This window comes from Papilio xuthus, unplaced genomic scaffold (assembly GCF_000836235.2).
Source record: "Papilio xuthus unplaced genomic scaffold, Pxut_1.1 DF827542.1, whole genome shotgun sequence".
Lineage (NCBI taxonomy): Eukaryota > Metazoa > Arthropoda > Insecta > Lepidoptera > Papilionidae > Papilio > Papilio xuthus.
Genome location: NW_013531107.1, coordinates 2,545,268 through 2,561,240, shown reverse-complemented (window position 1 = coordinate 2,561,240; position 15,973 = coordinate 2,545,268). Strand labels below are relative to the sequence as shown.

The window sequence follows — 15,973 nt, the reverse complement described above, 5'->3', positions numbered from 1 at the left end:
TGGATAGGCTTGCTTACTACCAAGTTTTTTTTTAATTCCTCGCGTACGCAATCGTCGGTAAAAACTAATTTACCAATGAATTTTAGTTCAATATTGTCTTTCAATTTAAGTGTAACAACTTGAAATAATATTAAACCTGAAACAACTTGAAGTTAATTAACCTCATGTTTTGCAATTAACCTACAAACTGTAATATTCGCAAACATGTTTTGCAAGTGAAGATGATATTAACCTTATAACGTTATTATATTACCTTCGTAATATAATTCCCGTCGTCTGCACAACGTCGGAAAGATTCGAGTGGACAGATAAATTTAATTTTAAAATTTAAAACATTTATATAATAACTTCTTATTAATTCAACCATTGGACCTGGTATTTAATCATATGTAACTATTGGATATTGTTTAATTTATAAAAACAATATTTCATTGTTCGTCACAAATTCGCAAAGTTATCCACCATTAAATCGTAGCGATATTAATATAATTAAACATAAAGAGCTAGCTTACACACTTACGATAGCAAAGAAATTACTGAATAAATGGCATATAATAAAAATAAAGAAGAAAACAAGATAATACAGTAAACAACACAAGGAAGTAATGATAAACTTACCAGACGATCAGTAGCCATATCGAAAATGAGTATCTTAGGCGGGCAGACACGACGGAAATCATCAAGACTGGTGAATACGCCGGAGTCAAGAACCCAGAGGCGGTTGCAGCGGTCGGCGCGCGTGCGGTACACGGACACCAGGCCAGTACAGTTGATGTCACCACGACCAGCAGTGTGCCATGACCAGTCCGGATACGCCTGACAAAATATAAGACATGTTACAACTACGAAAATTAAGTTACTACTAGTTTTTCAATATTAATTTACAATTGAAGCAATCAATCTGTATTTTTCTGAGAATATTGGACGATTTTGGCATCTTTAAAGGTATTATGGAGGAAATACGGATAAGCCAAGCTTAAACGCAGCGATCTATTAAGGTATTCCGAAAAAAGAAATGAATCGAATGGTATCATACTTTACGCTTAAACTTTGACCCGTTAAAGATCAACAATAACATGTTTTGTAAAAGACACAAAGACGAAAACATTTGAAAAAATTTGTAAAACACCTTTTCCTTAAAACATATTTATTTCTGATTTATTTCTTGCACATCCATTTGTAAATCGGTTGTGTAGGTATGCGCATTGTTGGAATATAAATCTATTCTATCTTAATCTGTTCTCCTTTTCGATGGCTACTTTAAAATTCCTGTAGCTTTTTTATTTACTTATTCAAGCGATGTCTTTTGTCGAATCCGTCAATCTGTCGCGAAGACAAAGGGCTCAATGGGAGGAATTTAAATTATTTATTTATAAGCCTTGTGAATTCAGGTAAACTTAGTATTCGTTTATCAACTTGAAACCTTACTTTGGTTTGCAGAACACAAATACGAGTATCTGATTATCCCTTATGAATAAAATTTCCTTTTTTAATGAATCAGGGACGAAAGGAATTATTTTTGAGGCAAGCTTGGACACTGAATAGTAAGGGTCTGTTATAACTCGATGATATTAATGACAAACTTATTATTATGAAAAAATTATAAGCTTGTTTTTAAATGAAACATATCCGTCGTGAAACGTATAACGTAAGAACGGTTTAGTTTTTTCTCTGAGAATGAGGTTATTAGGTATTTAATATAATACATTACAAATATTAGCTTTCCCAGTAACAATAGCTTTTTAATTATTGATTACCTCAGTAATTGCTAATTATCTTTTTCTTTATATACTATTATTTTTACGAGTGTAATGAAGTATATTATGAATTTGATGATCTGTGTGGAAATATGTGCTTCAAAGTGAATCATTATTAATGGTTTATTTTAAAATTGACAAACTACGTTCTAACTGGCAAACAACACGGTGGTCTTGAACACGAATTAGAACAAACCCTTTACTTTAAACTAGTTCCATGAATAACCGCAACCAGTTTTCAAACAACTACTGTTTAAATGCCTCAAAACCGCCATTTGGCTTTAAATTTCATAACATCATATATTTTATTTTAATACGATTGAAAAAAATAAACTCTTCATCACGCGCGTGACGTTGAAAATTCAAGTTTTTCATTTTGTAGCATGTAGTCTAGTGGTTAAGAATATGTATTACCTAACATGAGGTCTTAAGTTTGAAACTGCCATGCAACTATTATTGTAAACAATATTTCATCATGGGCTATTAGGTTCAAAGAAATGGGTACAAAAAATATTAGTAATTGTTTTAAAAAAATATTCTAGGTGGCACACTGAAGTAATATTTACGCTTACAGTAAATGATACTTTGCTAAAATCAAGTGAGTGTTGTGAAATAAAGTGCGTAAGTAACACCCAAGTGACAATATCTTGTACCGATTACACGATATGGACGCACGTTTTTTCTGTCAACGGCCTAAGAGTACGTCTCGTCAAGGCCAGCTGTTCTTAGGTTTGTAACGCAGTACAAAAGCATAGCATATTGCCAAGGAAGCGAAGCGCAACCTAAGCTAACTACTAACTTAAAAGGACTTTTTCGTTCCGTTAAATCGTTTAACAGATGGGCTTACATATGTACATTCTCACATAAGACTACATTTTCGTTACGTTATCGCACAGTTTTCATTCACTGCGCTAAAAGCGCTTTTATGTTTAAGGTTGTGTGGTGCAGCCCTTAGTTCGTATATCGTAGCCGTCCTTCACAATTACTCGTGACTGTTCAAACAATTCTATTACCAATGTGCACAATATGGAGCACAAAAAATAATAAAATAAATTTTATTTAATAATTTTCTAGCTTTCTTCTATACAAGACTGGCGACACGACAAAGTTTTGCATAAGTTGAACCGAACCAATCTTAATATTTTTATTCACGGACAGAGATAGCTTGTGGTATAGAAAATATGACAAATTTTCCCAACTGTAATTGTATAAATACTTGTTTATTTGATTAGTTACTAAGGCATACATACAGGCAAACAGTTCAAAAATTGGCATTCATTATCAGCAACGCAAATGCATTATGTGTAAGAAATATGACATTTTTTTTCGATGTTACACACAGACACTCCAATTTTATTAATATGTATAGATACGATGCGCAGTTAGATTATCTAATGGACTGAATAAATATACAAATTGTGTAACGGATTTGTTTGACACTTTCACCAATCCACTTCGGTGTTACCGACTAGATAACTAAATAACCATATATACATTTTATAATTTATTATTTTATCGCATTAATTCGCACGAAATCTAAACTTTCTATTACTGCAAATTAAAATAATTATATTTTCGTAACACGTTAATAAATTCAAAGTCATAGAATATGAATATTAGCGATCTAAAGCTTTAAAATAATCAATATCTATTTTCGGGTGGAAAAGAGTAATTTAAAATTTAATTATTCTAGCAAGGAGTCGAAATGGAAATGTTGTTTTGTAATACGACTAGGATAGACTTATCGTTGTTTGCCTGTACAGTTAGATCTATATCTTTATTATTCACTAGGATTTTATCATTAATCTGTTAACGTACGTTAATTTCGACAGTATTCCGCAAAAATTTCGGCAACATCCTTGTGCATGTTAATTTAATAAAAATGCAATATTTAATTAAGTTACAGTATTTTCTAAGTTTAATTGTTTTATTACAGTCAGTAATAAACATTTTATTTGCATTTATAGTACATATTGAGACATAATACGTTAGCTTAATTCTGTTTTATAGCCTTCTTATATATTTGAAAGAATATACGTTTATATTTCATTCGGTTGTTATTTAAATAAATAAAATCGACGTGTGTGGTCCCTACAGACATCAAAACATGTACGATCGATTTAATTAAGAATGTTTATTTTACACTAGCAGATGTTTGCGATTAAATGGACTATTCTGTAATTTGAAATGAGAAACAAATTTTTAAATACCTGTAAAACGGGACTAACACCTGGCGGTAGGCTACGTGGCACCCAGGCTAGAGTAGCCGGCACGCCAGCCCGTAGCCTCGGTATTCCAATATAGAGCCGGTCCCAGCCGATTTCCAGGCCTGTCGGGACTGTGTTCTCAGGCTGGAATTTCTCCAGCAGCACGGGGTCCGGTGGGAAGTCGAACTGGAGGTGATTCCATTGGTTGACCACTTCCAGTGAACCGCTCGCAGCTGCCACCCACACGCTTAGCAACAATATTCTCGACGCCATGACTTGTATCTGTGCAAGAAACATATTTTTAATTGATGTTAGCATACATTTAGCATAAAATGTACACTCATAGTTCAAAACAATTAAGAAAATCTAGATTTAAATCTATAAATGATAAAAGAAAAGCGATTGCTTACCTTCTTTAAAAGTAATTATTATAACCTTGCTATTATCCATACCTTTCAATTACCCTTTTTTTTTTAAAAACGGAAACTAGTCCTTTTTTCCAAGGTCTAGATTAATTTAAATAAAATTTAGCGTGACTTTTAAGTGCAATTTAACTTTTGTCTCCATCGCGATACACAAAAAAATGATGTGACAATGACCTCTTACAGTTATCACGACCAAGGTTACTTTACAAGTCAAGGACAGAATGCAAGACATTATTTTTTAATCTCAAACATGAAATACAAAAAAAATCTTAATAAAGTATAATAATTATTTTGTCTCTAAGTGTTGTTTTTTTTATTATATCGATTGCCGCAATAAAAAAATCACATATGTAATTACAATATTTTGTTTTAGTTACGGTTATTAAAAACAAGCAAAGAAATAATACTTAAATTTTATTCAATTATTATTTTTTCAACGTTAAAATTATTTACGTAATTGTAAAATATTTAATAATACTAATCCTGCTAATTATGCGTTTTCATCGTCAATATTATTTTCAATTTTATTAAATAATGATAAAAATTTTACCGCCCGCTCACGTCTCATCTCTCCGCGTGTCCCCTTGTTTCTACAACGAGCAACACAGTTTAACGGTTTGTCTTGTCAGATTATTTCTCAACAATTCTTTTTTGTACACTGTACAATCAAACACGCTGCTGTGACTTCATTGAAATCAAGTTTGTTGTTATTGTATGAAAGAAATTGTTCCATGTACGGGATTGATATAAATATTTTCCGATTAAAAATGTTTAATGTAAATATTGTTTATCAATATCAAAACAATATCACATCAAAGATTATTTCTTTAACTTATTTATTTTATGATCAGTTTAATTTCTGTACAGGTTAATATAAAATGTTTCTGCAAACGGTACAAATGTAATTCAAATGTCACCTGCGGTTGACAGATATGTCTACTTTATCCGACATCACGCTGATATAAATTTCCTTACCATATCGTTTGAAATTTGATTTCATAATAATAATACTTTGTATTGTCCTGTCTTTGTAATAAAATATTATTGCTTACTTTAAATAAATTGTCAAATTATGCCAAATTATAATTTTGTCTGTTACGTTTCTGTTTCTAAACAAGTGACAAATAAATTGACATCAGTAGATTAATGACGTCACGTCAGAATACCTTCCTATTATAGTGTCGGTAAAGTGTTTTCTTACGCTCTTTAGTACATCCATCACCCTAAAAGCTTTAAAAGACAGTGTTTTTGTTGGTAAGTTCTCACATCTTTTACTTCTTCCTCTTTGCTTTGTTCTTAATAGGTATTTTATAAACCCTTTAAGTTTGTTATTCTGCATGTTGAAGTGATTGTTATAATTTTCTTAACTACAGGATTGTGACGTAAGTCAAGAATAAATAAAAAAAAATTACAATGCTCATTAAACGGTTGTTTATTGCATATACAATAATTGTTATTATTTAAGTTTAATATTTAATCTAAGTCATAGTAACAGATAGACAACTGACTATAGGCTATACGGAATGTGGGCACGACTACACAAGGACAGCGCAGCGCAATCACTGATTATGGGAAGTGAAATAACACACGTACTTAAATAACCGTATATAATCAATTTGTTGTATTATAATAGCTTTTTTACTTATATTAGAATGTGCAAATTTAATAGAAGGTTAAATAAAAACTGTGCGAATCCGAAAAACTGTGCGGTTGTTATTTATGGATAATAAAAATAAAATAAAATAGCCTTTTATTCAGATCTGCTTACAATTTACAATAAAATAACAAATAGAAATTAAGTTTGCAAGTAAGGAGATAGAAGTTTTAAAAGTTGAAATATAAATATTAATAAATAAGTAAAAATAAGATTAGACGTTAAATGTTACACTTCCAGTATACTTTTTTTTAGTAAATAATAATAATAAAAAAAAGTTATTTATGGATATTAAGCACAAAAAAATATATTATACAGTGCAACCTCAATATAACGTACCTCGATATAACGACTTCCTCGATTTAACAAATTTTTCGTAATCCCCTTGAATTGTCCATAAGAGTCAATATAAAATATACCTCTACATTGCGAACATTTTTTGCGAACAACCTCTTTATAACGAATTTTCAACCATCGAGAAAAAGTATAAATACCTCTATTTAACGAATTTTGTCAACCCAAAACCTCTATATAAAGTTGCAATGTCACTAATGTATGACTTTTAATCTCATAATATGTGATTCATGTTGCGACATGTTTCGAAGACCATTGCAAACTGCTTCAAGAAGAGTGGGTTTAAAGTAACATGCAAAGATGAGGAGGACGATTTATCACTCGCAGAACTTGCTAGGACCTGGCAAAGAGTTCAAGAAGAATCGCACCTTCAAGAGACTGAGTTCGAAGACCTTTGATAATGATTTAGCCGTTTGTGGAGAACTAACTGATGCTGACATCGTCACATCTGTGTTGCCGGTTACTAATGCAGAAGTGGATGAAGACGAGGAAGAAGGGGGCGAAATTGATGAGCATAACTTCACAATAAAAGATGCTTACAATGCTTTAAATATAATAAAATCGGTGTTTCTCAAAAAGGGAGGTTTGAGTGACGATATAGTCAAATCCATCACGAAATTGGATTGCGCTTTGGATGTAATAACTCTTACCGGTGGTAAACAGACAACTATTTATGACTTTTTTCCTAATCAAAATGAACAAAATTGAGATTAAGCTACTACATATGTATAACCACATTTTTGATTCTTTACCCTTAATTCGTGAGTTTTGTTGTACGAATCTTTGAAATTAACTACATAATGTTTGCACCCACAAAGATATGTACCTACAAAAAAATTTTGTTACTTGCCTAATTGTTTTTAAATAGAAAACACATACAGTAATTTGATAAAAAAGAGTTATCATTTATTAGTAGAAGTTGTTCGCTATAACAAGATGCGTAGGTAATGTTGAGGTGAATAAAACTATTTTTTTACCTCTTTATAACGAATTTTAGACCATCCTAACCTTAACATAACGAACCTCAGTTTAACGTATTACTCGATATAACGAATATTTACTTGTTCCCCTCCGATTCGTTATATTGAGGTTGCACTGTATATGTAAATTGGGAAGAGGAAGTGGAAAATGTTCTTTCTAACAGTAAGCCAACGCTTCTGCAATTGCCGATATCTATGGGCAGCGATCTCTTCGCTATTTTAGCGATTTCAGGCGACCACATGCTCGTTTGCCACCTTATATTAGAAAAGTCTAGCTCGCCAACTAATTATAGTGCCAATGTATAAAAGACAATCGCTATAATTTGTATTTGGAACCTGTACATCGTATATTTTGATTAAAGCCCAGCTTTGCACTTGCACGTGTAGAACATGTTATGTAAACATTAACCACGATTTCTATATCATACAAGAATACCCAGTTGCGGATATTATATCTTTAATACTTCATTGTTACTTGATATATTAAAAAAGAAGCCAAGAAAGCCTTACTCATCTTATCTTTTTACCTTTATCAACAACACAACGCATGCCCTTAAACATAGATTTACTACTTTTAGTGTTGATTATAGATTTCCATTTGATGTAGTTCTAAGCGCTTCCTGTCTCTTCCAGATTCATAAATGACATGATCACAAACATGCAATCTAGTCGGTTTCGTCTTCTCTTAATATGCATACTTTGTTCCTATGTTCTCCCATGCAAATTGCATTCTCAAAACGCATCATTACATCCTATCAGTCGGGAAATAACAAACTAATTTTTATTATAGGATTTATTTGCCAATTATCCTTATTAATTCAATTGTTGGGTTCAGTGTATAAATTGATAATGCGAACATCCGCACATTAACGGTAACACGCAAAGTCATATATTTACATTACTTAACACTTTCGTGTTTATAACGTGTAATTAAAATCAATCTACAATCATATACTGGTTTGTTTTAGTACAATTAAAACGAAAACAAATTAAATGATTTAGAAACATACGTAACAGTAACATAGATTGATCGAGCCATTTAATTAATAATATTCTGGCTATTTCTATAATGGGTACTGTAAAGAAATTTGTTTTATAATTGTCAGATGTTAAGCAATTTCATATAGTAAGATAGTACATATTTGTTATGTATATTCAATCGTGTTTACTCTTAAAATTTGGTCTGTAACTTTGGCATTATTTCAAAATGGCGCCTTATATTTGGTAAATTATCTATTGCCATTGTCTAATTTTTTGATGAAAAGATAAAAATAATATTATGAGATTACTCTCAATGTTATAATGATATGATTGTTGCTACAAAGTTCAAGGTTTTATATAAAGCTTATAAAAGATTTATTTTTATTTTCAGAAGAACTTTCGTATCGTGCAATTTTAAACGTAATTTAAAAAGTGTAACATTTTTTTCACTATTCGTCCGCGACTACGTACACGGAAATGGAAAAAGACTTAATTAGTAGCCTATGTGTTCTTCCAGACTACGTTCTACATCTATGCTAAATTTCAAGGAAATCCATGAAGTCGCTCAGGAAATACCTTTTATCAAACATTCATCCATCCATCGATCCCATCATTTATAATATTAGTAAGAGTTTTCACTAATACTAATACTAATACAAAATATTTATAACAAATGAAATTTTTGTATATTACGAAAAATACTTCCTCCTTTTCGTACAAACATAAGAATGACACTAATTAAATTTTGAAAGTAAACATCCATATACTACGTAATGATAGCTTTAATTTTGTTATAATTTAATTTGTTTACGTGAAAATATATTACGAAAGGTGACGCAAGAAATCTTGTATAATTGGTATAAACTACCAAACAGCAGTTACTAAAATACAACTATAATATCCATATTATTATTTTAGATAGCGATCGTTTAATAATCTGTATTTATAAATATTGTTTAACATAATTTCATAGACATAATTAAACTCGTTAAAGTTGTTATGGGTCACAACATAGAGTATATTATTATCACATTATCATCGATCAGTTTCTAATCAGGACATTTAGAAGTATAAGCTTTTCATAACAGAGTAAACATGTTGAAATCATAAATCTTAATACGTTCTAGAAATTATTTTCTTACCTATTTTAAAGCATAATTACGTAATTTTAAAACTTACAAGCTTGGTGTCAGAACTTATTTTATAACTTAAGCAATACAAGGCTACTTCAATAAAAAAGTATTTAGGTATAGATACTTTGTGTGCTCGATTGAAAAGATTTTATGAGAAATATATAACATGCTGTCTCTACACTGTACCAAAAAGAAATCCTTGGCAATTAAATAAATGCGTAAAATATATGCGATTACCAAAACTGTACGATGTATTTTTAGTATGCTTCAGTAAATTAATAACATAGTTTAGCACAGGTTCACTTTCAAAATAACACGCTCTATTATCCTGACAAAAGTCACGGAGCGTGAAAGACAAAAGCGCGCAAGGTCTAATGGTCAACAATTCTATTAACCGGTTACAATTAACCTTCTCTTACATATATAATTCATTGTTTAGTAGCAATCAAAATACATGCTAAACAAAACAATGAAACTTAATCAAAGTCATGTTTTTTTTATTAACAGCATTAGAAGACAAAATAACAACATAAATAACTTGGAAATACTAATCAACCAAATTAGGCTTTTATTTTTTAATTTCAAAGCAAGTTTAACTGTCTCAAACGACGTCTTTCTTACTTGCGTGATTAAGAAATTACTTGGAAGCTTTGAAATTACTCGAAATATTTCTTGTACGAGCTTACGAAATGGAGAAATAGTATCTTTGTTACAATGTCCCATTCATACTGAAAGTAGGGATTAAATTTATATCATAGCTATATTATTTACTTCTGTCATGTGTGTCTGTTTCATAAATAATATACCATTGTAGACTCAAAAGTTATAAGATCTCATACAAAACTTACTTCTAACACTCTATTTACTAAATCATTATAAATGAGTTCTACAAAGAACAGTAAATCAATCATAACAAGAGATATACCAGTAGGTGTGTTAACAACACGTATGTTAAAATACTCACATTATGTTACTACAACTATAAATTAACATAATATTGTGACTTATGATCTTATCTCTATGGTACTTACCACAACAATGATATATTGAAGTATTTATGGTGTATCGATTGTCATTTGACATACCTTTTAAAAAAATTACGTAATAACTAACTGTGACAAGTGAGTTAGAATACTTTTAATCCTTCAACCTACGTGAATTATGATATTGTTGTCGCCCGCGACTCCGTCCGCGTGGATATATATAAAAACGTAGTGTAGCCCATCCATCCATCCACATTAGTAAGATAAATAAAAAGCAGCTCTTTAAGGCATAAATTCGAAAAAAAACGCTCTAAGCTACCTCCTCACCAATTTTCAGCTATATCGGTTAAAGCATTTCTTGAGTTATAAATAGTGTAACTAACACGACTTTCTTTTATATACTCGTATATAAGATATATTTTATCATCACAACTTATTAAAAGAAACGTTTTTCCAACGTTTAAACAAAGTAGCCTTATTGGCTTTAAATAAACAACTTGAAGTGTATTATTTCATTTATTAAAAGTGTGTAGTAATAGAACGTTTAAATTAAAGAATACAGGCCATTGTTGGATACTGCATATTGCCAACAAAGAACATAATCATGCGCATACAATTGTAATTATTTATAGGCATTCATTTCTCTAAAGCTTTCTATATTAGTACTTATACTTTTTGGCTCGTTTACAAAACAGGAAAAAATTTAAATAATATTATTTTTGAGGTTAAGTATAAAAAGGTTATTTATAAATATTATTTTATTTATAAATGGCCTTTGTGGAGTTTCTTCCAAATTTGTAAATTTGGAAAGTTAAATAAGCATATTTTTATTCTTACTGGTAAAAACAGTCCGTTTTATAGTAATTCAGTACAAACTAATATGTGAGTGAAACTGTTTTAAATAATAACTATATTAATAAAAACCTTGCTAAAGGTAAATTTAATTATAAATCAGTCTTCAGGAACTATTAAAATTTAGCCTTGGGTGAAATATCAAAGTTTATTAGTCAGTTACTTTTGTTTAATTACTTTTGCTTAAATTTTTAATCGCGTATTTTTCACTCGATTAAATAATTTAATTAAATTATAAATCTATTCCGATAAAAACATGGTATTCGTTCTAAATTTATTTAAATAAAGATGATAAGTTGAAAAGTTTTTTAGACATTTATTTAAAAAAAAAAGATAAATAGCGCTAAATGTCTTATACAATGAACAACAAACTTAATTTGCATTTGTATCGTCATTCGCTTACACGTAACAAGTTTTAGATATTTTCCTGGACAGAAACGTTGAGATCGAAAGTGAATCTGGTTTTTAAGTAAACGTGTAAAACGTGAAACACATCGACAATGAGACCGAAACACACGCACTGCCGCTGTCCGCTGTCCGCTGCAGAGAAACTCGACAACACTTTCACTGCTCTGACACTAACCCCGTGACATTCATTTAGTTTACACCAATGTTACACGAGCCGTTTTAACAATAACTTTAAATAACAATGTGCCTTCAATAGAAAAGTTTGACGTGTAAATCAAATTCCAGCACGTGTCAAGGTCTTTTCTTCGAGATAATAGTATAGGATTTTGTGAATACACAACTCATTGATGAATGATCATAAAGGTGATAAAGGAACGCCTAATTTTTTATCTTAAACAAGCAGTTGCTACCGACTTCGTCCGCGCGGGTTAAAAAATCTATTATAGTAATAAATATTTCACCGGTATTTAGTGTAGCTTCCCCACATTTTTGAAGTCTGTTCAATGTAAATAAACAATCAAATTTAGTATAGACAGCCAAGTTTATCGACGGCTAAATACATCTAAAATAAAGTAAATGACAAAGCAAATTGGATTCAATTCTCGCTAAACCTTTTTTGTGAAGCGTCCAAAAACCGAAAAGGTCCGTGAACTTATCGTTTAAAACTCTAATACAGAAATTCCAGTACCGAAACATATTCGTTGTTTCAGAATGAGAGCGATGACGATATTAAACAAAGTACTGTAAAAAAAACAAAAACGTAACGGTTTTTTTTAAATTTAAGGATGGATACCATCTTATTTTTTTTGATAAAAGTGTGATTAAATTGTTATAGGAACTTTAGCGTAGTGTGAAATACTGTGGTAGTTATGTAGTCACATAGCTTTGATAAGTCCTCGACCGATTTTCTTTTTTGTTGCCTTTGGTAATATGTCGTAAATGTACCCCACCGCTATATTTATTTAGTAAAATAGTGTTAGAGCTTAGTTTAAAATAGGAAGAATAGTGTTTTATTTGGTATGTAACTAATATTATAAATGCGAAAGTTTAGATGGATGTTTTAATAAACATCTTCTAATGAAGATATCTCCAGAACAGTTCAACGGATCTCGATGAAATATGGCACAGAAGGAGAACATAGTCTGAAAACCACATAGGCTACGTATTAAGTTTGTTTATTTTTAATAAACTTAACTATAATTTGTCACTCTAAGAGCAATCATCAACTACCTATAGTTTTGCTGATATAAAAAAGCGTAAAGAAAATTAGTGTTCGAAGTCTTGTAAAATTATTATTAGGGACAACTTTTATCGACAAGAAATAGCCTGATATGAATATACAACTATGATGTCGACACTTTAACCATTAGTCGTTTTCCCAGCAATTGTGAGAAAATTTTCTTTTTATTATTCGATCAATCATGACAAAGTATGTAAACTTACATTGTTAAGTTGCGTTGTTACTTAGACAACTCGTAAGTTTCTAAGAAATATGAGAAAAATCTTTATTATCAATTTCTGTTTCTGTCATCCATTTTCACTTTTCTACGTTACAGAATCTAATTATTACCGTCTACCTGACGGTAATATGATTTACTACTAAAAAAATAATTAAACTGATAGATAAGTAATGAATTTAATTACGTACAAAAACTATTGCTCCCAAACTGTAATATTTACAGTGAAATATTATTTTTATATCTGGTTTCTTACAATCTGTGGGTTGTATGTTTGTTTTAAAAACAAAAAATGTACATTGGAATTTAAAAATTATTTAACTTAGTTTAACTGTAGAGAATAATTTGTCATTAATTAAAAGTGCAATTTAGATTTGACATATAACATAATAGCTATACGATAAATCATCTTATTTAAACGTTCATCTAATTATCTGTTATTATAAACTGAACAAACATTGTTTTGTAACAATCTAGGTGATACAGCTCGTAACACAAATTTCGATCAACACAATGATTTAATCTGTTTACAAATCGTATGCGTTCAATTGAGCCGGCCTCCGGTCATTCGTTTTTACTTGTCAATTTCACACAAGGGCAGAAAAGACGTAGAGCAGACGCACACTGGCTGTAACTTTGCGGACGCGGAATCGAAAGTAATGACAAAATTTATACGTAATGAGCACGTAATAATGAAATGAATTTGTTATCAATTTCGAACATTTTTAAATTTTCGATAAGCGACATCGGATGTTACGTTAACTAACCGTTAGTTTACATCTAAAGTGAAGTTATGTATCGGCTTAAGAATTTAAAAAGTAGCCATATTGCACTATCCTACTGGATTGTCTTTCTGGTTTACCCCAGTGTGAAACAAGCATTACTAACTGTCGAGTATTGATCGACATAAGCAGACAAGTAATGAAAGGTTATTAATTTACAATTTACCCAGAATCCCGGACATTAACAAATGACTAGGGGCGTTTATAAGCTTAATACCGTATCTGATATATCGGGCCTCTAAGGTTCCTTATTACTTCGAGTTAAACAGGAAGGGTAATTTTACAATTTACATTTTATGTTAGGAATATTTATTAACTAACTATGATAATTACAAATTACACCGATGCGTAGTAAATTACGATAGAATCAAGCATTGGTACTCATTGCTATTATTTTTCTGGGTGAAAAGCATTATCAAAATTTACTTAATTGTTAAATGTAACCGCGTATTATTTTAAAATTATGGGAACTGAATACTCCAGTGAGTTTCCACATAGTTTACATTTTTTTTTATGATTGGTGGTATACTTGAGTATTTTTTATATTTGACCCACAACTTAATTTTAACTATTTTAATGGTGTTATTATTTTAACCCGTTTAATTACATATATTTGATAGGTATAATGTAAGCAAAATTAAATACCTTACGCCTAATTAATTATCTTATCTAACCGCGGAAATAAAACTTAATACTTTTACTTTTAAGCATTCATACATTTAAATATGATGTATCAAATTCACACTGTACTCTGTAGTTTAAACTTGGATACCTATATCACGTATCTTAAAGAGGTCTTTTTGTATCGAGGAGAAAAGTAATACCAAAGACTAGACTTCCAAGAAAAAAAAACAATAAATAACCACATCTTTTATTTATTTGAGCTATCTATTTGTATTTCCTCGAAGGCATGTAGACGATTATGTAATTGATACGACATTGCTTATTATCGAAGTGTGCGATTTATTTATAATCCTAGACACTGTATAGTGTAATAACTATTATAAACCGCGATGTGTTCATAGCTTTAGAACAACTTCCTCCCCTTGTTACCCGCCCATTGTTCCTTCATGTTTGTAAATACATTACTGGCAAATTATTAGACAATGAACTATTGTTTATGCCGCATTATTCGATGGCGAATAATATCTTTGATTTGACAGTTGGATTTTTCAGGGATTTTACTTTTCTATGGACTAGTGTCGTCATTTGCAACGCTCATAGTGAGCTTCCTTTTCTGAAACACCCGTATTGTTGTTATCTTAATGTTCCAAATAGAAAGAAAGGGACGACAATAGTTATGTGCGGGTGTTTTGGCAGTGGAAATACGGTGAAATTGTTGAATACTAACTTTATTAAAGCCGTTTAAAAAACAAAGACACACTTGCATCGAGAGAAAACCAATGGTTTACGAGACATGGTGAGGATTAAAAATAGACCACCTATTATGAACGGTTATCATCAATTTGACTTCACGCTGACGGCCCGAAGAGCCTAGCAAAGATAAAAATGGTTACTTAGACTAACCAAGTTAAGTTTTGGTTCGGCTTCTAAGCCAAAACAGTCGATTTCAACCTTGTCGAAACCTAAGTATAGTCCTAAGTAAAGTCCTTTATATGTATTTCCATGTCGTGAATAAGACCGGATGTTGTCTAAGATAAACAATATCTATGCTAGTTAAAGGTCATAATGTTCAAGTTGGGAAATAACTTGACAAGTTGACGAGCGTTAGACTCAGTACAGCAAGAACGCGGACTTTCAAATCATGTTTGTGAGTCAGGTCCGCTAAACCATATCCCTATCGGAAGTCGTATTGATTCTAAATTTAACTGTCACTCTGAGTTGTAATTAGACCCTAAACACATCCCTTATGGTGCATTAGTATGAAATGTCTACATTAAGAACTGTATGTATGTATGTAACTGTACTTTTTTATTATATTATTACAGAACTCTGGATAAATTTAAAAGCCCAAATAATTCAAATTTAAAGCAAAATAT

General features: G+C 30.8%; 2 protein-coding genes across 3 annotated transcripts in view; one reads left to right on the top strand and one right to left on the bottom strand.

The window, feature by feature from the left end:
* The window catches only part of LOC106118973 (uncharacterized), a 50,775-nt gene that overhangs the window by 24,511 nt on the left and 10,291 nt on the right, over nucleotides 1-15,973 (top strand). The window lies entirely within an intron of this gene.
* The window catches only part of Y-e (yellow-e), a 32,503-nt gene that overhangs the window by 15,921 nt on the left and 609 nt on the right, over nucleotides 1-15,973 (bottom strand). The window contains exons 2-3 of one of the 2 annotated variants that reach the window (XM_013313766.1): nucleotides 3,968-4,239; nucleotides 619-816 (exon numbers count right to left, since the gene is read on the bottom strand). In XM_013313766.1, coding sequence (XP_013169220.1) covers nucleotides 619-816; nucleotides 3,968-4,237 — 468 coding nt within the window. In that variant the 5' untranslated portion in view covers nucleotides 4,238-4,239. 2 annotated transcript variants of the gene reach the window in all.